Source organism: Camelus ferus, chromosome 2 (assembly GCF_009834535.1).
Source record: "Camelus ferus isolate YT-003-E chromosome 2, BCGSAC_Cfer_1.0, whole genome shotgun sequence".
Taxonomy (NCBI): Eukaryota; Metazoa; Chordata; class Mammalia; order Artiodactyla; family Camelidae; genus Camelus; species Camelus ferus.
In genome coordinates this window covers 34,710,016-34,736,561 of record NC_045697.1, presented here as the reverse complement: position 1 = coordinate 34,736,561, position 26,546 = coordinate 34,710,016, and the positions used below count along the sequence as shown (strand labels likewise).

At 39.7% G+C, this 26,546-nt stretch overlaps 1 protein-coding gene across 8 annotated transcripts in view; it reads left to right on the top strand.

The window, feature by feature from the left end:
* The window catches only part of TEC (tec protein tyrosine kinase), a 158,532-nt gene that overhangs the window by 129,347 nt on the left and 2,639 nt on the right, over positions 1-26,546 (top strand). For all 8 annotated transcript variants that reach the window (XM_032497051.1, XM_032497077.1, XM_032497065.1 and 5 more), the window contains 11 exons: positions 65-193; positions 2,068-2,114; positions 3,017-3,189; positions 6,724-6,789; positions 11,727-11,781; positions 13,961-14,040; positions 15,216-15,349; positions 18,395-18,469; positions 19,190-19,361; positions 19,483-19,699; positions 24,285-24,349. In XM_032497051.1, the coding sequence (XP_032352942.1) occupies positions 65-193; positions 2,068-2,114; positions 3,017-3,189; positions 6,724-6,789; positions 11,727-11,781; positions 13,961-14,040; positions 15,216-15,349; positions 18,395-18,469; positions 19,190-19,361; positions 19,483-19,699; positions 24,285-24,349 (1,213 nt within the window). The remainder of the gene's footprint in view (positions 1-64; positions 194-2,067; positions 2,115-3,016; positions 3,190-6,723; positions 6,790-11,726; positions 11,782-13,960; positions 14,041-15,215; positions 15,350-18,394; positions 18,470-19,189; positions 19,362-19,482; positions 19,700-24,284; positions 24,350-26,546) is intronic.

Sequence of the window (26,546 nt, the reverse complement as noted above, 5' to 3'; positions counted from 1 at the left end):
TAATGAAACATTCTGTCATCTCTGTTTTATTTCTCTAATCACTTTATGTGTCTATGGCTTACAGAAATAAAGAACAACAATAATATTATGATCAAATATCATCCTAAATTTTGGACAGATGGAAGTTATCAGTGTTGCAGACAAACTGAAAAACTAGCACCTGGATGTGAAAAATATAATCTTTTTGAGAGTAGTGAGTATTCCTTTTATTCTGTACTTTATTATGCTCAGGATGTACATATTATTGGTATAGCAAGAAAATGACATGATTTTGATTTTTATGTTGGTTAAATATGGCTTTCACACTTTCTAGCACAGCATAAATGCAAGGTAGCATAAATGCAAGGTAGATGTACTTTGTAAGAATAATTTCATTTAGTTAGCAGTGTGACCATCTCGTGGAATCAAGAGGTCTATCATTGGGAGTTTTTATCACAATATGAAAACCTGCTAAAAATGACTGTTAGAAGTGTAAGCCTAGTTTAGCACTCTCAGCAGCTTTTCTCTTTTTCTTTTTGTCCCCAGCTTTACTGAGGTATACTTAACAAAACTGTAACGTTTAACAATTTTACAATGTGATGACTGAGTATCCTTACCCGTTGGAAAGGATTCCTCCTATCAAGTTAATTAACACCATTACCTCGTACGTGTACCTTTGTGTGTGTGTGTGCGTGTGTGTGTGAGAGAACATTTAAATTCTACTCTCTTAGTAAACTTAAGTTGTACGTCACGGTGTTATCAATTCAAGTCTCCATGTAATACATTAGATACTCAGACCTCATTTATCTTTTTTTCTGCTATGTATAGATTTAAATTGAGTTATAATTAACATACCTTATTAATCTTATAACTAAAAGTTTATACTCTTTTACTGGCATCTCTGTTTCCTCTACCCTCCCCACCAGCCCCTGGCAACCATTTTTCTACTCTATTTCTATGAATTTGACTTTTTTTTTTTTTTAGATTACACAGATAAGTGATACCATGTGGTATTTGTCCTTCTCTGTCTGGCTTGTTTCACTTAGCATAATGCCCTCCAAGTTCATCCGTGTTGTTGCAAATGACAGGATTTCCTTCTTTTCTTTTTTAAAGGCTGAATAATATTCCTCTCTCTGTGTGTGTGTGTGTGTGTGTGTGTGTGTGTGTGTGTGTGTACACCACATTTCCTTTATCCATTCATCTGTTGATGGACTCTTAGGTTGTTTCCATACAATGTGAATAATGCTGCAGGGAATATGAGAGTACAAATATCTCTTCGAGCTACTGATTTTGTTTCCTTTATGTATATACCCAGAGGTGGGATTGCTGGATTATATGGTAGTTCTATTTTTAACTTTCTGAGGTGCCTCCATACTCTTTTCCATAGTGGTCACACCAATTTACATTCCCAACAGCAGTGCACAAGGGTTCTCTTTTCTCTACATCCTCACCAGCATTTGTTACCACTTGTGTTTTTGATAATTGTCATCCTAATACGTATGAGGTGATAATCTAATTTTATTTGAATTTCCCTGATTATTAGTTATTTTGAGTACCTGTTTATATACCTGTTGGCCATTTGTATGTCCTCTTTAAAAAAATGTCTCTTTATGTCCTTTGCCCATTTTTAATTGTTATATATTTACTTTTTCTTTTCTTTTCTTTTTTTTTTTTTTTTTTTTTTTTGCTACTGAGTTATATGAGTTCCTTGTATACTTTGAATATTAACCCCTTGTCAGATAGGTGATTTACAGTGATTTTCTCCCCTTCTGTAGACTGCCTTTTCAATTTGTGGATGGTTTCCTTTGCTGAGCAGAAGTTTTTTTATTTGATGTAGTCCCACTTGTTTACAAAGCATGAAACATGGTCCTCCTAATCCCTATGGCTTTTACAGTCAATTTAGGAAGGCAGAAGGACAAACCAGCTTGCATTTTAAAATTCTGTTCTAAAATAGTAATACAAGCAACGTGCCCCACAGTGAGAGAGTCAGAGTGAGCTTCTTGTTATGGTTTCATTTTTATTTTTCCTTTAAAGTGTCAATCATTGGTGGATGGAATTTTGACCTATTTTTGTTGTTGTCATTTTCAGGTATAAGAAAAGCACTACCTCGAACACCAGCACCAGAAATAAAGAAGGTAAAGTGGTTTTTAACCTTTGGAAGCATTTGCAGTTTATCAAGTATGTTTATATTATTCATGTAATGCTCCCCACTGCAAGGATCATATCAGAAATGGATATACTGTGGCTTAGTGGATTTTTTCTTTGTGTCAAGCTTTATCATTTAATTGGATTATATATCATTGGGGACCCTCTTTATCATCTTGCATTTTGCCAAATTTTGGCTTCAAGAATTACACAGGAAGTGTGGGTCTTTAAAGGAATATTTCAGTCTTAGGACCACAGTATTGTGACAAAGGAGTGACTTCAGTGATTAAATGATATGCCTTGGAAGAGTGGAGTATGGTAGAAAATGCATTACTCTGGACCCAGACAGGACTTGATCCAATGTGAATCTGATATGGTGGGTTACTTAAGCCATTGTTTCCTCAGTTGTAAGATGGGAATTATATACCCTACTTCATGGGCTCAGTATTAAGAATAAATGACAAAAAGTGTGCTAGGTACTATGAGTGTGCCTTGCACATAGTAGGCACAAAGAAGTGCAGATTCCTTGGAGTGGGAGGAGGCCTGATGAGAGACTACTCTGTAGTGCACTTTCCCGCTGCAGACTATTAAATGGTGGGTCTGCCTTTAGTCCTCCTGGTTTCTACTCACGTTACCCTTGCATCTCCCTGGAAGCTAGCCCTGATACTGAGCAGATGCCTTTTGGTGTTTAAAGACAGCTTTTGCTCTTGTCCTATATTCTGAAACCCGTGAGAGGTCCAGTAGCATTGTCATCACCAAACTCATGGGAGTGCTCACCAGATTGCCTCAGGTAGACTGTATTCTGTGGTGATGTGTGCATCGTTTAGTGTTGAACTTCACACCCAGTTTCAAACAGAAGACTAAACTTTTACACGTCATCTCTTTTTCTCAGCGAAGGCCTCCCCCACCAATTCCGCCTGAAGAAGATAATAGTGAAGAAATAGTTGTAGCCATGTATGATTTTCAAGCAACAGAACCTCACGATCTCAGATTAGAGAGAGGTCAGGAGTATATCATATTAGAAAAGAATGATGTTCATTGGTGGAAAGCAAGAGATAAATACGGGTACGTATTCCCTCTCTGTGGACGATACACAGTGGGTGGCTGGGAGTTAAATACTGAGTTGAGAAGAGGATAATCTAACTATCATGTAATGAGATTAGTTCAGCAGCTATAAAATGAAGTGCACATTACTTTGCAGTAACACAATGTATTCTTAGTAGTGACTCAATAAATGTAAATGGATTAAACACTTCTTTCCAGAAATTACAATCCATTTTATGTTTTTTTTTCTCATCCATTGTATGTTTAACTGGATTGTTTTGATCTTGGGGGAAATTACATTTTAGGTTCCCATCCCCCCACCCCAGGTAAATAAGTAATCTTAGATTTGTCCAAGAGAGAGGGAGTGTGTGTGTGTGTGTGCGTGTGTGTGTGTGTGTCTAGTCTAAAATACATACATTCAGTAAATTTAAAAATGAGAATTATTTATACATACTAATTGAGGATTTAAAGGGAACAGTCCTTTCAACCTTTTTATTGGTACATAATGGGTAAATGTGGATAAACATAGGGGATGAGTATCTAAGGCTTCATTAAGAAAACTCTATCCCATGCTTACCTCTGACATATGATCCTGTTTATATTTGAAGTTCCTGTGAATAAGAAGAGGAGGACTCTTTGTCCTGTTCAGAGCACACCCTCCCTGCTAGTCTTCTTTCTCACCTCCTGCCCCACCCCCAGCTCCAGTTCTGTGTTCCTCTGGTCAGTTCTGGAGAAGCAATGGAAGCCTCTGCGTCAGGCAGGGTCTGTGTCTTCTGCTCACTTCTCAGCAGTGGTGGATCTGCTGAGTGCTTGTTTGCTGTGCAGTATTACCTTTTGGGGACCCTTTTAATCTATGTTTACAAGAAGGTCATCACTGTTTTTGTTTGTTTGTTTGTTTTGTTTTTGTTTTTGTTTTTGTTTTTTTTTTGCCCAACACTGTAGAAGATTGATTTTAACTTTTTATTACAGTAATTTTCAAATGTCCATGAAAGTACACAGCAGTATAATAGAGTCTCTTGTCACTTGACTTTAGAAATTACCCACATTTTCCAGCCTTGATTTATCCAATCCTCCCAGTTTGTTTTTTCTAGAGTATTTAAAAGTAAATTCAAATCATCATGCCATTTCACCTCCTAAGTCTAACTGCTAAAGATTTTTTAAAAAATAGCTGTTGTGTTAGTATCATGCTTAATGATAGTTAAAAAAAATATTGTCTCTGACTTCCCCCCGATATTTTGGGACTAGAAGAAGAGTACAAATGAAAGCCTAGACATTGTATGTCTAAATATTTAGAAGTTATAAGTAACAAGTAACAAACTGATAAGTACAATTTCACCTCTAACTTGACAGACATACCTTGAAAACGACAAGGAAGGCAAGATGTGGATTAGACTTCCTTGCCAGAATGTGACAGGGCACAGAGGGCTGGCTTCCCGGGGTGCCTCCCTTCTCTCTCCTCTTCTGTCCAGGCTCCATCTCACATGCACCGTGTGGCTCTCCTGGCCACACATCCAAGCTCTGTCCATGTTGCTTGCAAAAACCACCCCCCAGCTTGGCCACTCCTTGGACCTGGGCTGGAGGGGTGCACATGACCAGCATCATTTGCTTTTCAGTGGCTGAAACCCAGTGGAAAGGCCCAGGTAGGCCTTGGCAGTGGGCAGAGAATTCTGGGCTCCTAGTCACCTAGATGATGGTCCAGAGGAGGGTTGAGGGATCATGGGTTTCAGCATCTTGAAAGCACAACTTTAGAGCAGGGGCCACTCTGGCCTAGGTCTAAGGGTGGTACCAGCTATGTAATTCTAGTTACCCCGATTAGCTCAAATACGTATCTTTAAAGTTTAATCAAGATTAAGGTCCACACATTGCATTTTGGCTGCTGTATCTCTTATGTACCTTTGTTATTCCACAACAGTCCTCATCCTTTTTTTTTTAATTTATAGTTTTTGATTTATTGATGAAACCAGGTCATTTACTTCTATGAAATGAGCCACAGTCTAGATTAAGCTACTTGTGTGGAAGCACATGGTGTCATTTAATATGGCACTGTGTCCCGTATTTCTCAAAAACTGTGATTTGCAGGCTTGATCACATTAGAAGCCAGCATCAGGTTGTCCTACTTCTAATGATGCCAGGATTGCTCAGTGGTTCCGGTGTCAACCTTATTCCTCTGTCATAAAGTTCTTCATCAGTGTTGCACCTAATGACCATTCCTTAGATCCATTATTTCATTAGGGATAACAGAATGGTGAGTTTCTAACTGTGTCATTCCATCTGCATCTATTAATTCTCTAAAGAAGCCCCGCCTCAGGAAGCAGTTCATTTAGTTCACACAGGAGAGGCAAGATAAGTTTTGGATTCTTCCTCTTTACCACTTTTCAGAATCACAAGTTGATGACGGAGCTTCCTCTGTTGATAACATTGGTAACCAATCATGTTTTAAGTGTTGTTACAGTTTCAGTCTGTTGCAGTCATTATTCTTTTTGCCTGAATTGTCACATCTTAGGTCAGTGGTGGCCGTTTTTGATTGGGGAACCCCTTTAGTTTTTCTTTCTCAGCTTCCCTGTTTCCTGAATAAAATGAAATGGCTCAAGGTCACCCTGTAGTTTCCCGGCCAGACCTGTGATGTGCCGCTTCCCCAGGGAGTGCTGGCCCCTTTCAGCCGGGGTAGTATTTGAAGACAGCACTCGGGGTGCTGGGCTTCTAGCTGCTGCTGGGTTGTCGTTGATTCTAGGCCTTTCTCAGGGCAGCAGAGCCACGTACGTGCACTTGTGTGTGTGTTATGAGTTCTTAGTAATAGTTCAGATTTAATATTACAAGGCTTTTACTCAACTTAGAAATTTTATACATGTATCTCTTTTATGCTGAAAGTCTTCGCGCCAACCAAGATTCTACCTACTGAGATTGCTTCTTAAACTGTGATGTGCTTAGGAGTCACCTGGGGTGAAATACAAGATTCCTCGGCCCCCCACAGGCCTTCTCAGTTAGCTCCCTTGGGGTAGGACCCAGGAGTTGACTTTTTGACAAGTGCCCCCGATGACACTGCTGTAGAGGTCACGGGTCACCCGCCGTGAAACAACGCACTGCACAGACTAAGTATTGGAGTGATGGGTGTTTCTACCCAACACTTCACCTTTTCTGAAGTAGTGGTTTCTTTAAAACATCCCAAGAAATTATGAATTCAAGAGAAGCATCATGGAATATTAGGGAGGACTCTGAACCTAGTCACAAGTTCAGAGTTCAGGTTCTGGCCCTGTTGCTGTCTGGCTTTGGGACTTTGAGAAAGTCCCTTAATCCTTTCTAAGTCCTGGTTTCCCCACCAGAAAGTGGTTACAGGAGTGCCTGCTACCTCAGGATTTTTGTGAGGATCAAATGAGGAACTCCTTTGAAAAGCATCAAATGCTATAGATCTGTTGGATTATTGGGAGTCACCTAGACTTCCTTATAGACTTTAGTCAATATTATACTTTAATTATTTCAGAAAGGGAATAATTTTTCTTTTAATAATCTGTCAGTAAAATAATTTCAGTTTTTCTGAAGTATTTTTCTTATTTCTAGGAGGGAAGGATATATCCCAAGTAATTACGTAACAGGAAAGAAGTCAAACAACTTAGATCACTATGAGTAAGTAAAACGTTATTTTGTGGATGTGGAGATCCAGAAAGTGTTTTTATTTTCCTAATTATGTCGGGCATTTTGGAGATTAATGGTCATCTTCCATCGTCCTTAGAAGGTGGTACTAACTTATCCTTCACTCAATTGTCTAGAGAGGTTAAAAACGTGGTGAGAGTTGGTTTCTATAATACTCTGTACCTGAAGGTACTGTGTGTGAATGGAGTTACAGAAGCAAATACAGCTGAATGGATTTTAAACAAATCACAGCTTAGCCAACTTTAAATGTGGATGATTGTTTATTCATTTAAGAAATCAAAATACAGCTTCCCAGAGTGGCCTTTAAAAAAGGTTTAATTGCTTCTTCTTTCTAATTATAATGACAGCATGTGATTATTGTTTTAAAATTGTTTGAAAATATGAAAAATGTTAATAAGAAAAATTACTCATAAACCTACTAGAATTGACCTCTGTCAACAAATTGATGTATTTTCTTTCAGTCTTTTTACTATTCAAAAAAACCAGAATCATGCTGTATATACTGTTTTAGATCCTGTTTAATTTACTTGACAGCATATTATGAGTGTTGAGTATTTCCTCATGCCATTAAATATTCTTTGAAAACACTTTCATAACTGCATTATATTTCATTCAGTCGTAAATTCTTCGGATATCAATCTGAGACTTTAGCATGTATCCGGCAGTGTGCTAGGCCATAGGGGGCACAATCAGGCATCTGGTGCGTGGATGTGCAATAATTTATATAATCACTTCCTTATTTGTGTGGCACTATGTTGTTTTTAAAAAAAATTTCTTTTAAATTTATTTGTTTATTATTTTTTTTTTGGAGGGGTGAGGTAATTGGGTTTTTATTTGCTTATTTTTAATGGAGGTACTGAGGATTGAACCCAGGACCTTGTGCATGCTAGGCACACACTGGGCTATACCCTCCCCCCTGCATTATGTTGTTTAAGCATCTTGGCTGTATAAAAATACTAGGATACCTTGTCCTGCTTACCGTCTTAAACTGGGTCTGTAAAAATCAATGTACTGGGATAAAGGCTAACATGAACTTCTTCAGACCCTAATGCATGCTGTCAAGTTACTTCTCAGAGAGAGCAATGGGCTACCATTTATATGCCTCCTAGCAGAGCATGGCCAGGTTTGAGTGAGAGGCTTATATATACCAAATACTCTTTTGTGGTCATTCTGAGGTGAGGCATTAATGCTTCATTCACTTCTTTAAAAACAACACCATTACCACCACTACCAACGCAAAGCTGTTTCCTCTGTCCATGTCACTTCCTGTCATGTGAGCCTCAGAGAAGGATGAAGAGATGCAAAAGTCATAGCACCAGTGGTGTGACCCCGCAAAGCTGTTTTAGAAGTAGGTGAGGGTATAAAACCCATAAATAAAACAGTATTTCTGTTCTTAAATAAGTTTCAAGAAGATACAACTATGGAAAACTGTATGGAGATTCCTTAAATAACTACAAACAGAGTGGGGAGGGCATAGCTCAGTGGTAGACTGTGTGCTTAGCGTGCCTGAGGTCCTGGGCTCAGTCGCCAGTAACTCAGTTAAAAAAATTTTTTTTTAGAAAACTATAGCAAATCCTCAGAATTAGGGAAGACGCTGAAAGATGAAAACTTGGGACTGAGAGCTAACTGGTAATTTGAGGAGGGAGTGTGCTCGAAAACCAAATAATCCTTATTTAAGTGTGAGAATTCCCCTTATGACTCATGGGATTACAGATTAGGGTTTTGGGAAGTTTCTGATTCATTGCCATGCATGTTTTATGTGCACGACTCTAGCTCTGTGTGGCTAAGTGAATGTGCTGTGAGAGTCCCCTCAGTCATCTGCCCAGGGGTGGGGATTCCATGTGGCATTGAGCCAGGCCTGGCCAGATGAGAAAGGAAAAAACCTGTTCTCCGTGTTCACAGAGTCCACGTCTTCTCCTGCTGTCTTCCCACTCCGTGGTTTGTGTTGGCTTTTGTTGAAGTTCATCTTCTAACATGTCTTAAATGTCACCAGGGTTAAAAAGGCTTTTGCCAGCTGCTAAATCCAGAGCCCTTCTCCTGTTCATTTGGGCCTAGGAGGAGCCCCAGGCAGTGACTGTCCCCTGGGGCAGGACTCAGGGCTGCTGGCCTGTCGCTCCTAGGGCTGTAGGAAAGCTAGTTCTGACCTCCGCACCCAGGTCCCAGTTTGGGGAGGAGAGGACCAGAGGAAGTGCTGCAGGAAAGAAAGTGGGCGCATCGTGGTAGTCAGCAAGAGGTTCTGATGGAAACATGGTAAAGGAGGCAGGTGATGGGAGGGAAAGGGCCCTTAGAACAGGGAAAGTCCAGGATCAGGCTTGGAGTGGGTGATCAGGGGACAAGGGCCAGACTGAGAACCGACAAAAGACTTACAGCTTGTTGGTTGGTTTTCTATTGTTCATTCTTTTATACCTATTTCTTCTTTTTATGGTTTACCCAACCCAGCCTCCCTAGAAGCCTGGCCCAGATCCATCCTTTCCAGAAAGGACTAAGGGTCCCCAAATCTCCCTCTTCCCTCTCTTCAGACACACTGTGAAGCCCTGTTCCTTCAAGTGTTTGCAGAGACAGCCAATCTGATAACCCCCTTCACAGTAGGGTTTTGATATCTAAGAAAAGAATGACAAGTTACTTACGAGTCCTAGGCAGTCTATCTAGAGGCCTGTTGTTCCTTCCTCAAAAGGCGCTAACTAGCCTCCAACAGGTGTTTCTGTGATGCGCCCGTGAGAGACGCACGCGGGCTGGCATCTGGGCGGCATCTCCCCTCTGCCCACCACGTGGGCTCCTTCCCGTTCTGCCTGGGGGTGTGGTTCTTCCCAACGAGACGACTCAGCAGAGCCGCTCTTGTCTTTCCCCTGAATGCCTGGCAGTGGGTGTCTTAGAAGAGGGAGAGAGGCTGCGCAGAACCATTAGGACGTACGCACCACGCGTTTATTCATCTCTCGATTTGTTCATCACGCCTTCCTGCTTTCCTTCCGTCAACAGATCCTTTAGGGTCTGAGTGTATATCCTGTGGAGGAAAAGCATCGGGGAACCTACAAATACCATAAAAAGGACCCATCGGAGCAGAGGTTCTTTTCACAGAGCCTGCCCTTTGTGCCGTAGGTTCCTTTTCTTGTTTCCTTCACCCCTTCCCAGGAGCTTGAATACAGCAGAGATGAGGGAAGGACCTCTTTTTACTTCTGGGTGTCTTATATCTGATTTCCTCTTGAAAGCCACAATTTAGGTCACTGATTTCTTGCGTCTGAATATGGGACGAAACCTCCAATGCTTACCCTCGCTGTGAGCGTGTGGAGTTGGCACTCCTGTAATTAATACTGAGAACTTTTTTTTCAATCTTTCAGGCCCTGCTGGTTCATAATACATAATGAGGGCTCCAGTTGCCTTTCTTTAATTAATTTTTATGACTGTTTTGGTGTCCTGACAAATACTTCTTGTATCAACAGAAATGTTTTTGGGACAGAATCCACTCTGTTCTCCTCACTTGTCACATTTCTCAATTGCATTCAGAAATTGATCAGAACTGCAGTTTTGTTGAATTTGGTCTCAGTGCAGAAAGTGGGGTCCACAGCGATGACATTTCGATACTCACAATTTTGAGGCCTGGTGAATCACTTCAGGCTCCAAATAAAATAATAGTTGTCGGTTTGGATTGAGTTTGGGCCACTACAACTGCATAAAAGAATCCAGGCCAAAAAATAACTTGTATTTTGTTCTTTGTATTTTTGCCTTCCTCGATCAGGGAAGGCCTTTATGTTCCCTTGTCTCAGGGTGTTTGCTGGGCCCAAAGCAGGTGCTGGTTCTTTCATAAAAGGCTGAAACAGTGCTGGAAAATTCATATGTTTAGAGGGGCCAGCTGGTTTCATAAAGGCTTCATTGGAAGCCTCAGGAATTATGACTGTGGTGGAGGGTTCTCTGTCCGCTAAAGGCCATCGAAAGCAAACAAACAAAACAACTGGGTCCAAGTTCAAAGCTGAAGGCCAAAGGAAACAGTCTGAGTTCATGTTCTTTGGCCTGCTGGCTTATAACCCATGGAGAGAGTATGCTCTGGGAAGCAGGGAGAGGGCAGAGCCTCTGAGGTGGGAGAGGGCAGCATCTCTCTCCCTGGGAAAGATTTCCCAAGGGTTAAGAAGGGACACCATATGCAGGGGCTTGGGGTGGTGGTACATAGTGGTGGCAGGACCTGGTGGAGGACAGGTACCACTGCTTGGTCCTGGTGGGATTCCCACAGTAGAGTTTTGGATGACTGCTGGGGGTGGGGGTTAGGGCTGTGTTAGAACCAGTAAGTCTGGAAGACGCAGGAAGTCAGCTCTTCTGTTTTGCTTCTGTTTCTTTCGACACTTGAGACCTTTGTGAAATTCAGTGGGGGGGCCTTAGTAACGATGTGATACGGAATCTCCTGCCTGTTGGTGGGGTGGGGGCTTGGGATTAGATTTAATTTGAATGAAAGACAATAATATAAAATAACACTTCCTGCGTATTTGAGTCTATGGAGTAAAATTCATTCTTGCTGTTACGGTAATACGATTTTTGTGTTAAATAATAAAGAATTGCTTAAATAAATTGTGGCACATCCAGACCATGATGCACAGAACTATATTGCTTTGCCAAGATGTCTGTCATATACTGTTACATGAAAAATTCAGGTTCTGATCTAGCCAGTATAGTTTGATTCCACTTTAACAAAAAAGTAAGAATGTTGGTGTGTATGTGTCTTCATAAAAATATGGATGGAAAACGTCCGCAAGTGTGGACATCCAAATGCTACTAGTGGTGGTTTATGTCACTGAGATTATGAATGATGTCTTATCCTTACTTACCGTGTTTGTTTTTGATGAGCAGTATTACCTGGCTAATTCCAAAAAGAGTAAAGAATAATTTTTAAAACCCAAGGCCTTACACATATCTTTTCTCTTCAGGTGGTACTGCAGAAATACGAACAGAAGCAAAGCAGAGCAACTCCTCAGAAGTGAAGTGAGTGTCTGTACTTGTTTTGTGGGTTTGGTTTCAGCGCAGATTAATTGTAACGCATCCCGGATTAGTAATTCCACATACCTCTGTTTCTAAAGCCTAAAAAATATTATAAGTACAGGGTTTGGGGTTTTTAAAAATCATTTAAAAGTGAAGACTGGTGTACTAGTTTCCTGGGGCTGCTGTGACAAAGTCCTGTAAACCGAGCCGTTTAAACAACAGAAATTTATTGTGTCACAGATCTAGAGGTTAGATGTCTGAAGTCTAGATGGCAGTGGACTTCTCTCCTTCTGGGGGTGGTGAGGGGAGGATCCTGTCTTCCCTGTGTTTCTTCCCTCTATGCACGTCTGGCCATGTGTCCAAATTTCCCTTTTATAAGGACTCCAGTCATAATGGACTAGGGCCCACTCTGTGACTTCTTTTTCACTGGGGTTAGGGCCCCAGCATATCTTTTTTGAGGGGGAAGCAAACCCATAACGGTAATAGCTGTACATGGGTAACATTTTCTTTACTCTCCTTCTTACTGATTTATCATTTGCAGCCTTGATTTTAGTACGTAAATGTGTCTTTCCTTTTTGCTTGAAGTTGTTTTAAAATAATTTACACCAATATTCCATGCTATCTTTTATAAATGAAGTTTTAACAGAATATGTAGTTGCCTTTAGGAGGAAATGTGCTAAAATTGTTATACTTTAGAAAGAAACAAAATCAAAGGAAGAAATCTAGTGTAGAGGTAACTTCGTGGACTGGGTGAGGAGACCCACCTGAGTGTAGCCCTGACTTCTCTAGCCTGCTCTCCACATCTGTGAGACAAGGAGTTTGGATTAGAAGACGTGTACAGTTCCCTGCATTTGTGATCTAGCTCTTCTGTTTAGTTCCCGGTCTTTTAAACCCATGCTCACTCTGTGAATCTCCTGCTTGTTACCCCGAGTCGAGGTTGGGCACTTATTTCTGTAGTTCATGTTAAGAGAGCAGTAGCAGGTGACTTTGCTTGATTTGAATGACATGGTCCTCCCGTCTCCCCCCAACACACGTGCCTCCCTGGTGACTGCACAATGAGAGGCAGCTCCAGGGGAATGGGTAGCTGGAAGGCCTGGGGTCCAAATCCTGGCTGTGCTACTTGCTAGCATTTGACCTGGGGCAAATTCCCAACCTTTCTGTGTCCTATTTCCTTATGTGTAATGTAAAGCGGGGATGACACTAGTACTGACCTCATAGGACAGTTTTGAGGGTTGAGTAAATCCCACACATTAGAACATAATAAAACGGATTCAGTTTCAATAAATCTGTGTAGCTGTTATATTTTTTTCTGATCAGTTAACTGTTATGATCATTGTCCCTCATTGTTCTTAACAGATTTATTTGTGGGGCTTTATTCGATCCCATTGTCTTCGCCAGGAATAAGAAGGAAGCTTATTTTCGTCTGTTAAGCACGCTTTCATTTTAAAGCAATTTCAGTGCTAGAGATTGATTGTGTGGTGTTGATGGAGAGGCACTTGAGGTTCCTAGCCCCTGTTTCTTGCTCGTTGGCTTGCAGCCCAATGAAGATTTATCTTTTGGTCATTCAGTGTTGCTGCTGCTGTCTTTCGGTCTTCTCTGCTGAAGTTGCTGTGCCTCCATCTCTCCTTTTGTAAAGAGTGGTATTTAACATTGATTTCCAGGGAATTAAGGATTTTTTTTTGACGTTCTTGTAAAGAGCACTGAGGTATTTACAGAAAGAAAGCTATATGGATGGAAGATGCTATCGAGTCAGGATTCAGAGCCTACAGCAAATATGAAAAATGTATGAAATGAAACCCAGCCATTAAGAAATACAGTTTTTCAGTAACTATTTCCCCACATGTCGAGGACTTAAAGGAATTGCAAAATCTTGTCTGTTAGTTCTGGAAGGGCCTTGAGAGATTATCTTGTTGAAATGTCTCACACGAGTGTTTGTGGTGGTGGGGAACTACGAGTGTGCTACCTTTAACCAATCTCATGCCCAGTAATGTGAAGGGAAAGTCGTGTTGATGGGAGAAAGTCACATGGATGACTTACCTATTGGTAAGGTGTGCTTCTCCAAAGCAGATTTTCTGGGCAAAGGATTATAATCATAAAATCATAAGAGTGGGTTCTTGAATCTTCTCCATGGCGTTGATATTTGCTATTGGACTGAAAATTTTTTTCTTAACTTGGATTTTAGGATAAAGAAGGTGGCTTTATGGTAAGGGATTCCAGTCATCCAGGCATGTACACAGTCTCCCTTTATACAAAGTTTGGAGGGTAAGTAAACCCACTCTCTCGCTCCTTTTTTTTTTTTTTAAATTCAGAGTTTTTGTATGAAGTTCCTATATAGTTTGTATGGATTCCTAATTTTCAAACAATAAGCTGCATTTCAGCATTAAAAAATAAAATCTGAACTTGATTTCTAAAGTCTATGACATTTTTATATTCATCTCTAGTAGTTTTCCACGTTGTTTTCCATATATATTTGTTCAGAATAGCGGTAGGAACTTTAGCAACATTCAACAGACAATTACATTGTGCTACACTAGGCACTAAGGATACTGTAGTGAGCAAAGTAGACACAGACCCAGCCCTCCAACAGCTTAGTGGGGGCTTCTGTAGCAGACAGGTGGTGATGGTATATATGAGTAGGTGCTGTGCGGGGAGGGCAGTGTGTGTGTCTGTGTGCACCTATGTGTCTGTGTGTGTGGTGGGGTGGGGGCTGAGTTAGTCATTAATGTTGTCTAGTGACATCCAAGCTGAGACCTGATGGGTGAGGCAGGCAAACGTTGAGGGGACGGGAAAGCGTGTTTCCTTTCCAGGAAACTGCCTGGACCCAGAAATGAGGGAGGATATGGTGAACTGACAAAAGTGTATTTCAGCAGGACTGTAGACTGGGAGGGACGTGGTGAAGGGAGGGGAGAGAAGCCTGAGAGATAAAAGTGGAAGACAGATCATCTCAATGTCAAGGAATCTAAGCTTTATTTTAAGAGCAGCAGGAGTTCTCTTGAAAGGGTTTTTAGCAAGAGATCTGTGTTTTAGAAGGATATCTAAAGTAGAATTTGTACATACTTTATAAGTCAAGTTTATTTACTTTTAGAGGTGTAAGTCCTCTAGACATTTGCTGGTTTACACCAACAGCAGGGACAAAAAGCAGTAGCTAGCTAATAGTTATTTTAAGACTTTTAACTATTGGCAAATGGAGGTGATAAATGTTCTCTCTCACAGTCTCATGCAAGGGAGCCAAGTGTGTAATCAGTGACTACTTTAAAACTTGGATCTGTTAATGTGAAAAGCAAACCTAAGAAGAATATAAGGGAAAACAAAACTCGTGCAGAGAATAAAGGGGCCATATGTAGGGACCCTGCAGTTACCTGGTAGAAAATGTTTCTCTTAAGAGTGAAATTACATTATTCCAACGTGGTTCTAACACATTTTTTTTCTTTTTATAGAGAAAGCTCATCTGGTTTCAGGCATTATCATATAAAGGAAACAGCAACATCCCCAAAGAAGTATTATCTGGCAGAAAAGCATGCATTTGGTTCAATTCCTGAGATTATAGAGTATCATAAGCACAATGCAGCAGGTGCGTGAGCCGTTAAAGCCTATTTCAGATATAAGGGAGTAATTAAAATTGATTAGACGTTGTGATGAATTCTTCCTTGAGCAGTTTTATATTGTAGCTAATTGTAGAGTGTGATTTAAAATGATTGCATACTAAGGAAATGATATATACAAAGAAAAATCAGAAATAATATCAACTCTAAAAAAGCCCTGACCTCAAGACATGAGTTACTCTTACTGTATGTGGTACATGCTGCATTTCTGTGGTTTATTTCCTTGGTACCGACAAAGATTCTTTGCTTGACCCAACTTTAGTCAAGCCCCTGAACCATCTCCTAGGCCCATCTGTACACTTTCTTTTAAAATATGGTTTCAGCAAGAACCCTGCTAAGTCAGTTTAACCAGAACCCCTTACCCTCAAGCTCTTGATATCTGAGCATCCTCAGTATCTGGTCAGGTTCTCCATCTTCCACTGTCCTCCAGATGAAGTCTGGTCACCCTGGCTTGTCCTCAGTAAGAATCTCAATAGGCTGGTTTAGATAATCCATCCCCCCACCCCGTGTTGATGTTCCTTTTAGTAATTTTCCATCCACTGATCCCCACCTTTCTTCGTGGCTGTAAATTCCCATTTGCCCACAGCTGTGTTTGGAGTTGAGCCCATCTTCCCTGCTCCACCCCCGACTCTAAAATCCCATTGCAGTGGTCCCTATACCTGTCACAGTGGTCCTAAATAAAGTCTGCCACATCATCTTTTATTGGGTATTTTGTCTTCTTTAACAGCACTAACCTAAAATCCAGTACATGTCAACGTCAGCGTTGTCACAGAAGCTGCCAACAAGCAGCATAGGTTTAGTCTATGTTACAGGCTTCAAAAGACTAGAGTACTCGTGTCCCAGATGCTTCCCATCTTCCCGAACTCTGCTCCACTTACCCCAGAGTGGGAATACACCAAACACCGAGATCAAAACCGCAGACCACATTTACGCCCATTGAGGCTGCACAGGATGAGACAGAAAGATTTCTAGCCTTTGACTTCAAAGATGTAACCAAGAAGGAGTTAGCCGAGTGTCCAACCCAATTTATGGGAAATTAACTTTTGAAATTTTATCAGAGGCTTTTGCAGAGTCTGTTGCTATTTGTGACTTGGTTCACTCTTCTCAGATAATGATAGAACGATTACTGAGACATAAATTACACACCATAAAGTTCATCCATTTAATGTGCACAACTCAGCTGTCTGTAAATTAGTATATTGACAGAGTTGTGCCAACTATCACCATAATCTAAGATCATTTTCAGCATCCCCCGCAAAGAAATTTTGAGCCCATTAGCAGTCCATTAGCAGTGGGAAAAAAAACCAGACACCAGGAACAGAACCAGAAACCGCATTTATGTCCATTTGGGTTGTTTCCATATTTTGACTATCATAAGTAATGCTGCTATGAACATTTGTGTACAAGTTTTTGCATGGAAACATGTTTCATTCCTCTTGAGTTCTTACCTGGAATAGATTTGCCGGATCATATAGTAACTCTGTGTTAAACATTTGAGAAACTAGTTTCATATCAGTTTATCCTCCAAATAACCTTTTCCTTATCTCTTATTCTATTCTTTTTCAGTGTTCACATTCCCCTATTTCTTTCTTTTGTCCTTGTAAGAATTTTATGCTTCACCATTATCTCCATTCATTTAAGAAACATGGATTAAGCACCTGCTGCATGCCAGGAGCTGTGCCGGGCTCTAGGGGGAGTATGGTGAACTAGAAGGTATTGACCTTGTCTCTCCCAGGTCTTGCCATCTGGTGGGGGAGGCAGAGAAATGCATGATGGCTTGGAGTTACTATGAGATACGTTGTAATAGAGGAAATACGGAGTACTGTGGGTGCTTATAGGAGAGGTACCTGGGATTTCTTATTTAGTGCTGTAAGCAAGTTAACTTAAAGGATTTGATGTACCTCAATGATAGCCAGTAGCTGATATTCCCAGTCGTTAATATTGTAGAGCCCAAGTTTTTAATGCTAAGATTACTGAGCTATGTCAGGTGAATCACTTTAATTTTTAGTAGACTACTGTAACGCCATTTCATAATTCAGATCTCATACTAGAAAAGAACATGAAGTAATAATTGATAATAACTGCTGGAAACCTTTTAACATCTTTAAAAATGTTTGCAAAGACAGTATGCTAGCTTGGTGCCTGATAAGCACCATATATATTTTTTAAAGACAATGTTGAATGAATAAAATGATACATATTTTTAAAATTTTTTGTGTTTCATAAAAATATGAAATTGTTAACTTAGAGAGTAGCAAAACCAAGCAGGACTCTGTGGGGCCTTATTGGATACAAAAGCCCCTCCACGTTCCGTGTTTCTTGTTTATTAAAAAACAAAAGGCTTTAGTCTCCTAGGCCTTCCTTAAGTTCCAAAGAACAGCTCAAGCAGTTAATAATTAGAGTCACAGGACTCCAGAAGAGACACAGATGACAATCTGATGTGTATCTTTGAGCTGTTCTGCAGGAACTAAGCTCCCCACCCGGGTGGAGGATGGTGACTACATGGTGGCCACAAGAGGTAGAACTTGGGCTGTTTGGAGTCAGAAGGTTGAAGACTGAGATTCCCAAAATATTACCCTGTTACCTCACCACCAGCCAATCAGAAGAAGGTCCACCAGCTAATCACACACCTTGTGGCCCTCTCCCTCACACTGTCTTTAAAAACCTTTGCATGTAAGCCACTGGGGAGTGTTTTGAGTACAAGCTACCCGTTTGCCTTGCTTGGCCCTGCAGTAAACCTTTCTCTGCTCTGAACTCCGACGTTTCAGTTTGTTTGGCCTCACTTTGCATCAGGCACATGGACTTGGTTTCGACAAGAGTAGGATCATCTTCCTTCCTGCCTTCTTTTCTGATAATTTTTCTGCTAGCGTGTAGCACAGTGCTGTATGTACACACAGAGAATGAGCACTAAGTGAATAAATGGATGAACTTTGTAAGTGAGTTTCGAGTTTAGCACTTTTCCCCAAGGAATGATTAAGAGTGAATTCAACTGCAATGCTCCCTTTGACGTCTAGGACTTGTCACGAGGCTGCGGTACCCAGTGAGCGCGAAGGAGAAGAGGGCACCCACCACTGCCGGATTCAGCTATGGTAACTCCATTTGTAGTTGCCTGGTTAATTCTCCTCCAAAAGAACCCGTTATCACAAGGTCAATTTAGATGTGTAGAATTCCACAGAATGTAACTTATTTTAAAGTTTATAGTGTGGGTTGTTGGATGATTATATTTATAGCTGTCGTAACCCTAGATTTTCTGTTTTCATCATTATTCATTATTGGACAGAAAACTGTCAGTGAAAAATAAGCATTACCTTGTTACATCTAAAATAAATCAAAGCCTTTCCTGGTTCACACCGGCCTTACTGGCCACTCAGAGGAAAGTAAAGATGGAGTTAATAGAGATATCCAACTTGATGGTCTTCGTTGCTTCTGGTAGAAGCCTTTTAAACAGGTTAAACTCTTTCCAACTTGAAAAAGAAACCTGATGGGGGAAGAGAGGTAAAGGAAGTTTTGGGTTTTTTTTAAGTACCTTTGACTTCCAAGCTTTGTTATTATTAGCCTATTACACAGCTTCGTCTTGCCTTCAGTTCACTTTGTGTGCATTGTAACAGCTTAGAAAGGGGTACATCCTCCCCTGAGTGGAAAGCCACCTTTTACAGTTTACATGCAGGTTGCAAGTCTGCTCTGTGTTTTACTGGCAGTGGTATTATCATGTGACTTTGAGATTGACCTTGGTTATAGTTTTTGTTTCCCACTGATTCATACTATGTTCTCCTTAATACATGTTATCACTTTCCCCCTCTATCTCACAGAAAAATGGGAGATTAACCCATCAGAGCTGACCTTTATGAGGGAGTTGGGGAGTGGACTGTTTGGAGTGGTGAGGCTTGGCAAGTGGAGAGCTCAGTACAAAGTAGCAATCAAAGCTATTAGGGAAGGAGCCATGTGTGAGGAAGACTTTATAGAAGAGGCTAAAGTGATGATGTAAGTTTCTATGTTTTTTCCGGTTCCCCTTTTCGTGTTAAAAAGTGGCCCCTCACCAGCTAATACCCGTGGTGGTTTCTTTTCCTACAGTAACTCTGTGTATGCATGACTTCCCTCCCAGGAAACTGACACACCCGAAGTTAGTACAGCTTTATGGGGTGTGCACCCAGCAGAAACCAATTTACATTGTTACCGAGTTCATGGAAAGGGGATGCCTTCTGAATTTCCTCCGGCAGAGACAAGGCCTTTTTAGTAGAGATGTGCTGCTGAGCATGTGTCAAGATGTGTGTGAAGGGATGGAGTACCTGGAGAGGAACAGCTTCATCCACAGAGATCTGGTAATCATAACCCCCCCGCATTCCCATTCACTGGCCAAATTCCTTTGTAATCTGGGTCAGCAAATGAGCCATCATGGATTTATACCCAGTTTTTGTTCTCGACAGTATTTCACCATTATTTTTAAATGCGGTAAATTTAACTTGCCCCATAATTTTAACAGAAAGATCTTTAATAAGTCGAATTTATATAATACATAATTACATACACACCTGCATAAGTCATACATAACTACATAGGTACCATTTCCAAGTAAGTTACCATGATTAATATTTTATCTCCAAAAGAATCCCATGAGAATCTAGTCATAAAAGATTTTCTGACCATCATTGTCTTATAGAAAATTAGCATCAGAGAAGTGAAATGACTTGCATATGATCATAATTGAGGAAGTTAAGAGTTGACTCATCCTTTAACTAAATCCTAACCTTTTTTCCATCTCACACACTATAAGCAGAAACTATCACAGAAATCCTTTGGTTCATTTCTTTATCTGTCAAATCACTGGGAAGAGACAGAGGTGCATGATAACTCTGGAAAATACCAGAAAAAGTAATCTTCTATTATTGATTCTTAATTATGATGGAGACACTTCTCAATTTTTTCTCTGTCTCACTCTGTTTCCCTATCTCCTTCAGCCTTTCTCTTTTTCTTCTCTGCCTATTGTTCCCAAATGTGTCTATTTTCAATATGTTGGTAGAATCATTAGTCCCAGTTAAAGTACACATACTCTGTTATTAACTATAGTTATCATGCTATACCTTAGATCTTCAGAACGTATCTTGTAACTGAAATTCATATCCTTTGACCAATATCTCTGCATTTCCACCCACACCCAGCCCCTGGCAACCACCAGTATACTCTCTCTGTGAGTTCCATTTTTTTCCCTTTTAGACTCCATATATAAATGATACCATATAGTATTTGTCATCTTCTTTCTGGCTTATTTCACTTAGTGTAATGTCTCCTAGGTTCATCCATGTTGTTGCAGCTGTTGGGATTTCCTTCTTTTTATGGTTGAATAATATTCCATTGTATATAGTATATATAACACATTGTCTTTATTTATTCACCCATTGATGGGCATTTAGGTTGTTTCCATATCTTGGCTATTGTGAATAATGCTGCTATGCATGTGGGAGTGCAGATATTTCTATAAGATACTAATTTTGTTTCCTTCAGATATATACAAAATATGTATCCTTCAGATAAATTCAGAAGTGGGATTGCTGGATCATATGGCAGCTCTTTTTAATTTCTTAAGGACCCGCCATACTGTTTTTCATAGTGATGGCACCAATTTATACTGCCACCAATAATATACAAGGGTTCCTGCTTCTCCACCTTTTCTTTCTTGCCAGTGTTTATCTTGTATTTTTGTTGGCAGCCATCCTAACAGGTGTGAGGTGATAATCTCATTGATTGTAGTTTTGATCTGCATTTACCTGATGATCAGTGATGTTGAGCCCCTTTTCATGTACCTGTTGGCCATTTGTATGTCCTTTTTGATAAAAATGTGTATTCAGGCCCTCTGCCCATTTTTAAATCGGATTTTTTGCTTTTTGACTATTTTGTTGCATGTATAAATATAAAAATTTTAGACATTAACTCTCTATCAGATATATGGCTTACCAGTATTTTTTCCCATTCTGTAGATTGCCTTGCCATTTTGTTAATTGTTTCATTTGCTGTGAAGAAACTTTTTGTTTTATGTAGCCCTAAGTTATTAATTTTTGCTTTTGTGGACTGTACTTTGGTGTCATATCCAAAGAAATCATTGCCAAGACAAGAAAGAGCTTTTTCTTTATGTTTTCTTCTGGCAGTTTTTATGGTTTCAGGTCTTCCATTTAAGTCTTTAATCAATTTCAAGTTAATTTTGTGTATGATGTAAGGTTAGGATCTAGTTTCACTGTTTTGCATATGGATATTCAAATTTCCCAGCAGCATTTATTGAAGAGATTATCTTTTCCTCATTGTGTGTTCTTGGTGCCTGTGTCAGAGATTAGTTGACCATATATTAGCTGACCGTTTATTTTTGGGCTCTCTATTCTGTTTCATTGGCCTATGTCTCTGTTTTTGTGCCAGTATCATATTGTTTTGACTGCTGTAGCTTTGTAATTTAGTTCAAAATCAGGAAGTGTGATGCCTCCAGCTTTATTGTTCCTTTCCAGGATTGTTTGGCTATTCGGAGTCTTCTGTAGTTCCATATGAATTTTAGGATTGTTTTTTATATTTCTGTGAAAAATGGTGGTAGAATTTTGATAGGAATTGCATTAATCTGTATATCATTTTAGGCATTTTAGGTAGCATGAAATTAAACAATTTTTTTGCGTTTTTTTTTTTTTTGGACTTTTTAACAATATTAATTCTTCTACTCCATTAACACAGGATCTCTTTCCATTTATTTGTGTCTTCAGTTTCTTTCATCAATGTCTGATAGCTTTCAGAGAGCAGATGTTTTGCCTCCTTGGTTAAATTTATTCCTATGTATGTTAATGTTTTTGATGCTATTGAAATTCACTTGCTTTCTTAATTTCTCTCAGTTATTTCATTGTCAGTGTATAGAAACACAGCCGATTTTTGTATGTTTGTATCCTGCAACTTCACTGAATTTTTTAATTTTAATAGCATTTTAGTGGACTCTTTAGAGTTTTCTATGTATAAGATAATGTCATCTGCAAACAGAGACAGTCTTACTTCTGTATTCCAATTTGGATGCCTTTTCTTTTCTTTTCTTTCTTTTCTCATCTAATTGCTTTGGCTAGGACTTTCAGTACTGTGTTGAATAGAAGTGACAAGAGTGGGCATTCTTGTCTTGTTTCTGATCTTGGAGGAAAAGCTTTTAGCTTTTCACCATTGAATATGTTGTTAGCTGTGGGCTTGTCATACATGATCTTCACTGTGTTGAGGTGCGTTCCTTCTATAACTAACTTGTTGAGAGTTTTTCATCATGAAAGAGTGTTGAATTTTGTCAAATGCCTTTTTTTTGTATCTACTGAGATGATCATATGATGTTTTATCCTTCATTCTATTAGTGTGGTGTATCAAATTTTGTTTTGCATATGTTGAACCATTTTTATATCCTGGGGATAAATACCAGTGGATCATGGTGTATGATCCTCTTCATGTGCTGTTGAATTCTGTTTGCTAATATTTTGTTGAGGATTTTTGCATATGTGTTTATCAGGGATATTTAATTTTCTTTTCTTGTTAATGTCCTTATCTTGCATTGGTGTTAGGGTAACTTTGATCTTGTGAAAAGAGGTTGGAAGTATATACTTCTTAAAATTTTTTGAAAGAGTTTGAGAACTCAGGTTTGATGTTAATTCTTCTTTAAATGTTTGGTAGAATTCACCAGTGAAGCCATCTGGTCCTGAGCTTTTCCTTCACAAGACTTTTAATGATCACATTTATGATTGGGACAAAGGACTTTGTAAAATAGAAGATGTGACATATATATATAAAACATTAATCATTGTTATAACAGTAACTCTCTTTGTCATGTTGAAACTTGTAAACTAGCACTTTCTTCCTTTTGCACTTTTAAAAGTTTTAAAACTGATGGAAATTGTCTACATAGTTATAACAGATTACACCTGTCTGCACATACCACATCTAGGTGAAAGCAGTTTTGATATGTTTGTGTCTGTGATACTGACATCATTATGGTAGGTTTTCGTCATCCCTTAAGGGAAGATTTTGATACTTCTATCTCCTGGGTGAAGAATCCTGGTGACCATCAAGTAAAGGCATTATGGGGTGTCTTTATAGGAAGATGGAAGTAATCCAGGGAATGGGTGTTAATTCTCACTTTAGAAAAGACTCTTAAAATGCACTCAGCCGTAAGTAACCTCATATAAATGCAATTTGCCACATACAGAGAATAAAATTCTGAAGCATCAGGAAGAAAAATACATTCTTAGTCCATAGGTAATGTCATTAAAAGTATTATCATGTCTTGTTCCAAACTACTTTTTTTGACCCTTATAACCTTAAAGAATGGGCAAGAAAATATAAATAATCCAGAATTGTATTTGACCAATTTAGTATATCATGTTATAATATACTGGAAACATTACAAATGACAAAGGAAACCATGTTACACATGGCTGTTCTTTTGACTGTCTGAGATTGGGAAGACCAGTCACTGAGCAAGGTCACTGGGTAAAAGATTGTTCACTCTTCACTTTGATGGTTGTGTGTTACTAAGCTTGCTTAGTAAGAACCTGGATGAAGGACTTTGAGAAGTTGTCACTATCAATAAGAAAATCAGATAGTTTAATAAGAATAGAAATGGGGGGGGCAAGAAGCTGGTTGACCTTCTGTTAGTCCTCATGTACGTGTAACAGTTGGCAAAGATTACGTAATAATGCCTTTTTGCACATATGAGTTTTGACCTGTCTTTCTACCCATTTTTTCAAATACATGTTGAAGACATTTTCATAGGGGTAAAAAAAATTTATAAAGATACACCTCTGCAGATGTTGACTGGGTTGAACTAAATTTAATATAAACCGAACTTACATTTTTTCTATTTTCTTTGTGCAGCTTTGTAACAAATATATCGTTGTAATTGTTGTTTTCCAGGCTGCCAGAAATTGTCTAGTAAATGAGGCGGGAATTGTGAAAGTATCTGATTTTGGAATGGCCAGGTAAGGCTGACTATATATAAACATTTTCTATAAATTTTGGGTTAAATGAATGTAAGGCTGTGACCTTTCCCTTAAAAGTACAGAAAGCCTGATTTTTTTCTTTGCAGTTTGACTGTGTCAACTTCTTCCTCTGAAGCTTATTAAAGAGCTGTTTTTAAACATCTTTTGTCCCGTTGGCAAAACAGTAGTAGGACCTGTCATTTTCGCATGGGTGAACTAACTGATTTTTCTGCTTCTTAGCGTTTTTGATTTAAGGTTAGAAAATAAATTAGATCATATTTTGAAAGATTTCTATGCTGAATTTGTCTTTTTACTATTAGCTTTGGCTTTTTCTTAGGTAAGCTTGAGAAATTGTGATTACTTAATGCTTCATTATGTGGCTTTAGGTGATATTCACATTAGTTTAGAGGACTGATGAGCATGGAAGTAATCTGCACTGATGAAGCGGAAAGGAAATCATGTTAGCTGTTTTGAGATAGATAAATATACTAAAATAACAAAGTATACACTATGTTAATCATTGTTAATCACTCTCTCCACTAGGTGGTGGTATAGCCTGTTAAATACACTGCTTTGTTTTCTCCCTGGTATGGATTAAATTTCTAGACTCTTTTGTTTTTACAGAAATGTGCTTGGGGTAGAGTTTTTAGAATACCCAAATCGGTAATTTTTTAACTTTCTTAATTTTTGTAATTTTAACAGGGTGTTAGAACAGACCTTTAAAAAGTATTTTGTTTGTCCTTTCCTTCCCTCCTTCCTTCTGTCCATTCGTTCATCTGTATGTCCATCTGTAAAAACCTCAGGGCCTGCTGTGTGCCAGGCCCCATGTTAGAGACTGAGCCCAGCCGAGGATGAGACATACGAGTCCTTGCCCACGTGCAGCGTATGTTCAGGAGGAGAGAGAAACATAGACCTGAGACCCGCTGAAGTTGGGAAACACAGAGTGAGGGGACAGAGCAGGGGTCAGCAAACCAGAGGCCACATCTAACCCACCACCTCTGTTTGCATGACCTGTGAGCCAGCCATGGTGTTCACATTATTTAATGGTTGGAAAAAGACTTTAAAATGTTATGACGTGAAAATTACCTAAAATTTGTGTCAGTGTCCATAAATTAAGTGATACTAGGACGTAGCTCATTTGCAGATATGTTGTCTGGCTGTGTTCACACTACTGCAAAATCAGAAAGAGTCATTATCTGGCCTTTTGCAGAAAAAGTTTGCCGCCCCCTGTGATAGCGATAACTTGGGGTTGGTGGGTGCTGAGCGATGGTGCAGGGCAGGGTGATGGTAGCTCCTTAAGATTTGGTCCTCTGAAGTCCTCTTTGAGACTGGGATGTTTGAAGAGAGACTCAAAAGGCAGAGAGTAGTCAGTTAGGTGAAAATCTGAGGATAAAACATTCTAGGTGGCAGGAACAGTGAGACCAAAGGCTTGAAATTTGGGACAAGCTTAGCTGCTTAAAAGTCAAAAGAGGCCGGAGGGTGGGAGGGGAGGGCTGGGGGAGGCTGGCCCATGACCAGCGTGAGGAGCAGTTACAAAGGCCGGCAGGGGCCAGGGCCAGGGTTCAGTCCTGGGAGCTCGGGCCCAGGGAGCTTAGGAAGCCAGTGCTGTCAGAAACAGGACCAGGTCTGCTGGCTGTCAGGGCAGTAACGACCCAGGGCTCTCTGTTGGCTTTCTGCGTAGATGTTGTGTATCTGACTGGCAGGCCTCCAACATCATGTTTGGTTTTCATGTGTTTGGCTTTCAAAAAACCTGTGCTTTTGCATCAACCCCTCTAAAACACTCATTAGACGCTCACTCCAGACTCCCCTGATGGACAGCCGCCCATGGTGGCATTGTCACCGTGTTTGTCTATGCAGCAAAGGAAGTTTGTGCAGTTCTTTACATGTTTTCTTATGGAGCTTTTAGAAATTAATTTTACATTCATATAATACATAAACACATTCCTCTTGTAAATACATACTGAATACATTACAGAAAGGGCTTCAGGACTCATGTTTACCACCCTGATCAAGGATCCTCCGCAGGGGTAACCAGTGTTACCAGCTGGTGCGTGTCCTTCCAGGAGGTTATAAGTAAGCTCCCATAGAAAAATACGTAGTATTGTTCTGAGTGTATGTGCAGGGAGGAGGGATGTCAAGGTGTGTAAATATACTCCACCATTTACACACATCATTTTGCAGTTTGCTCTTTTTATTT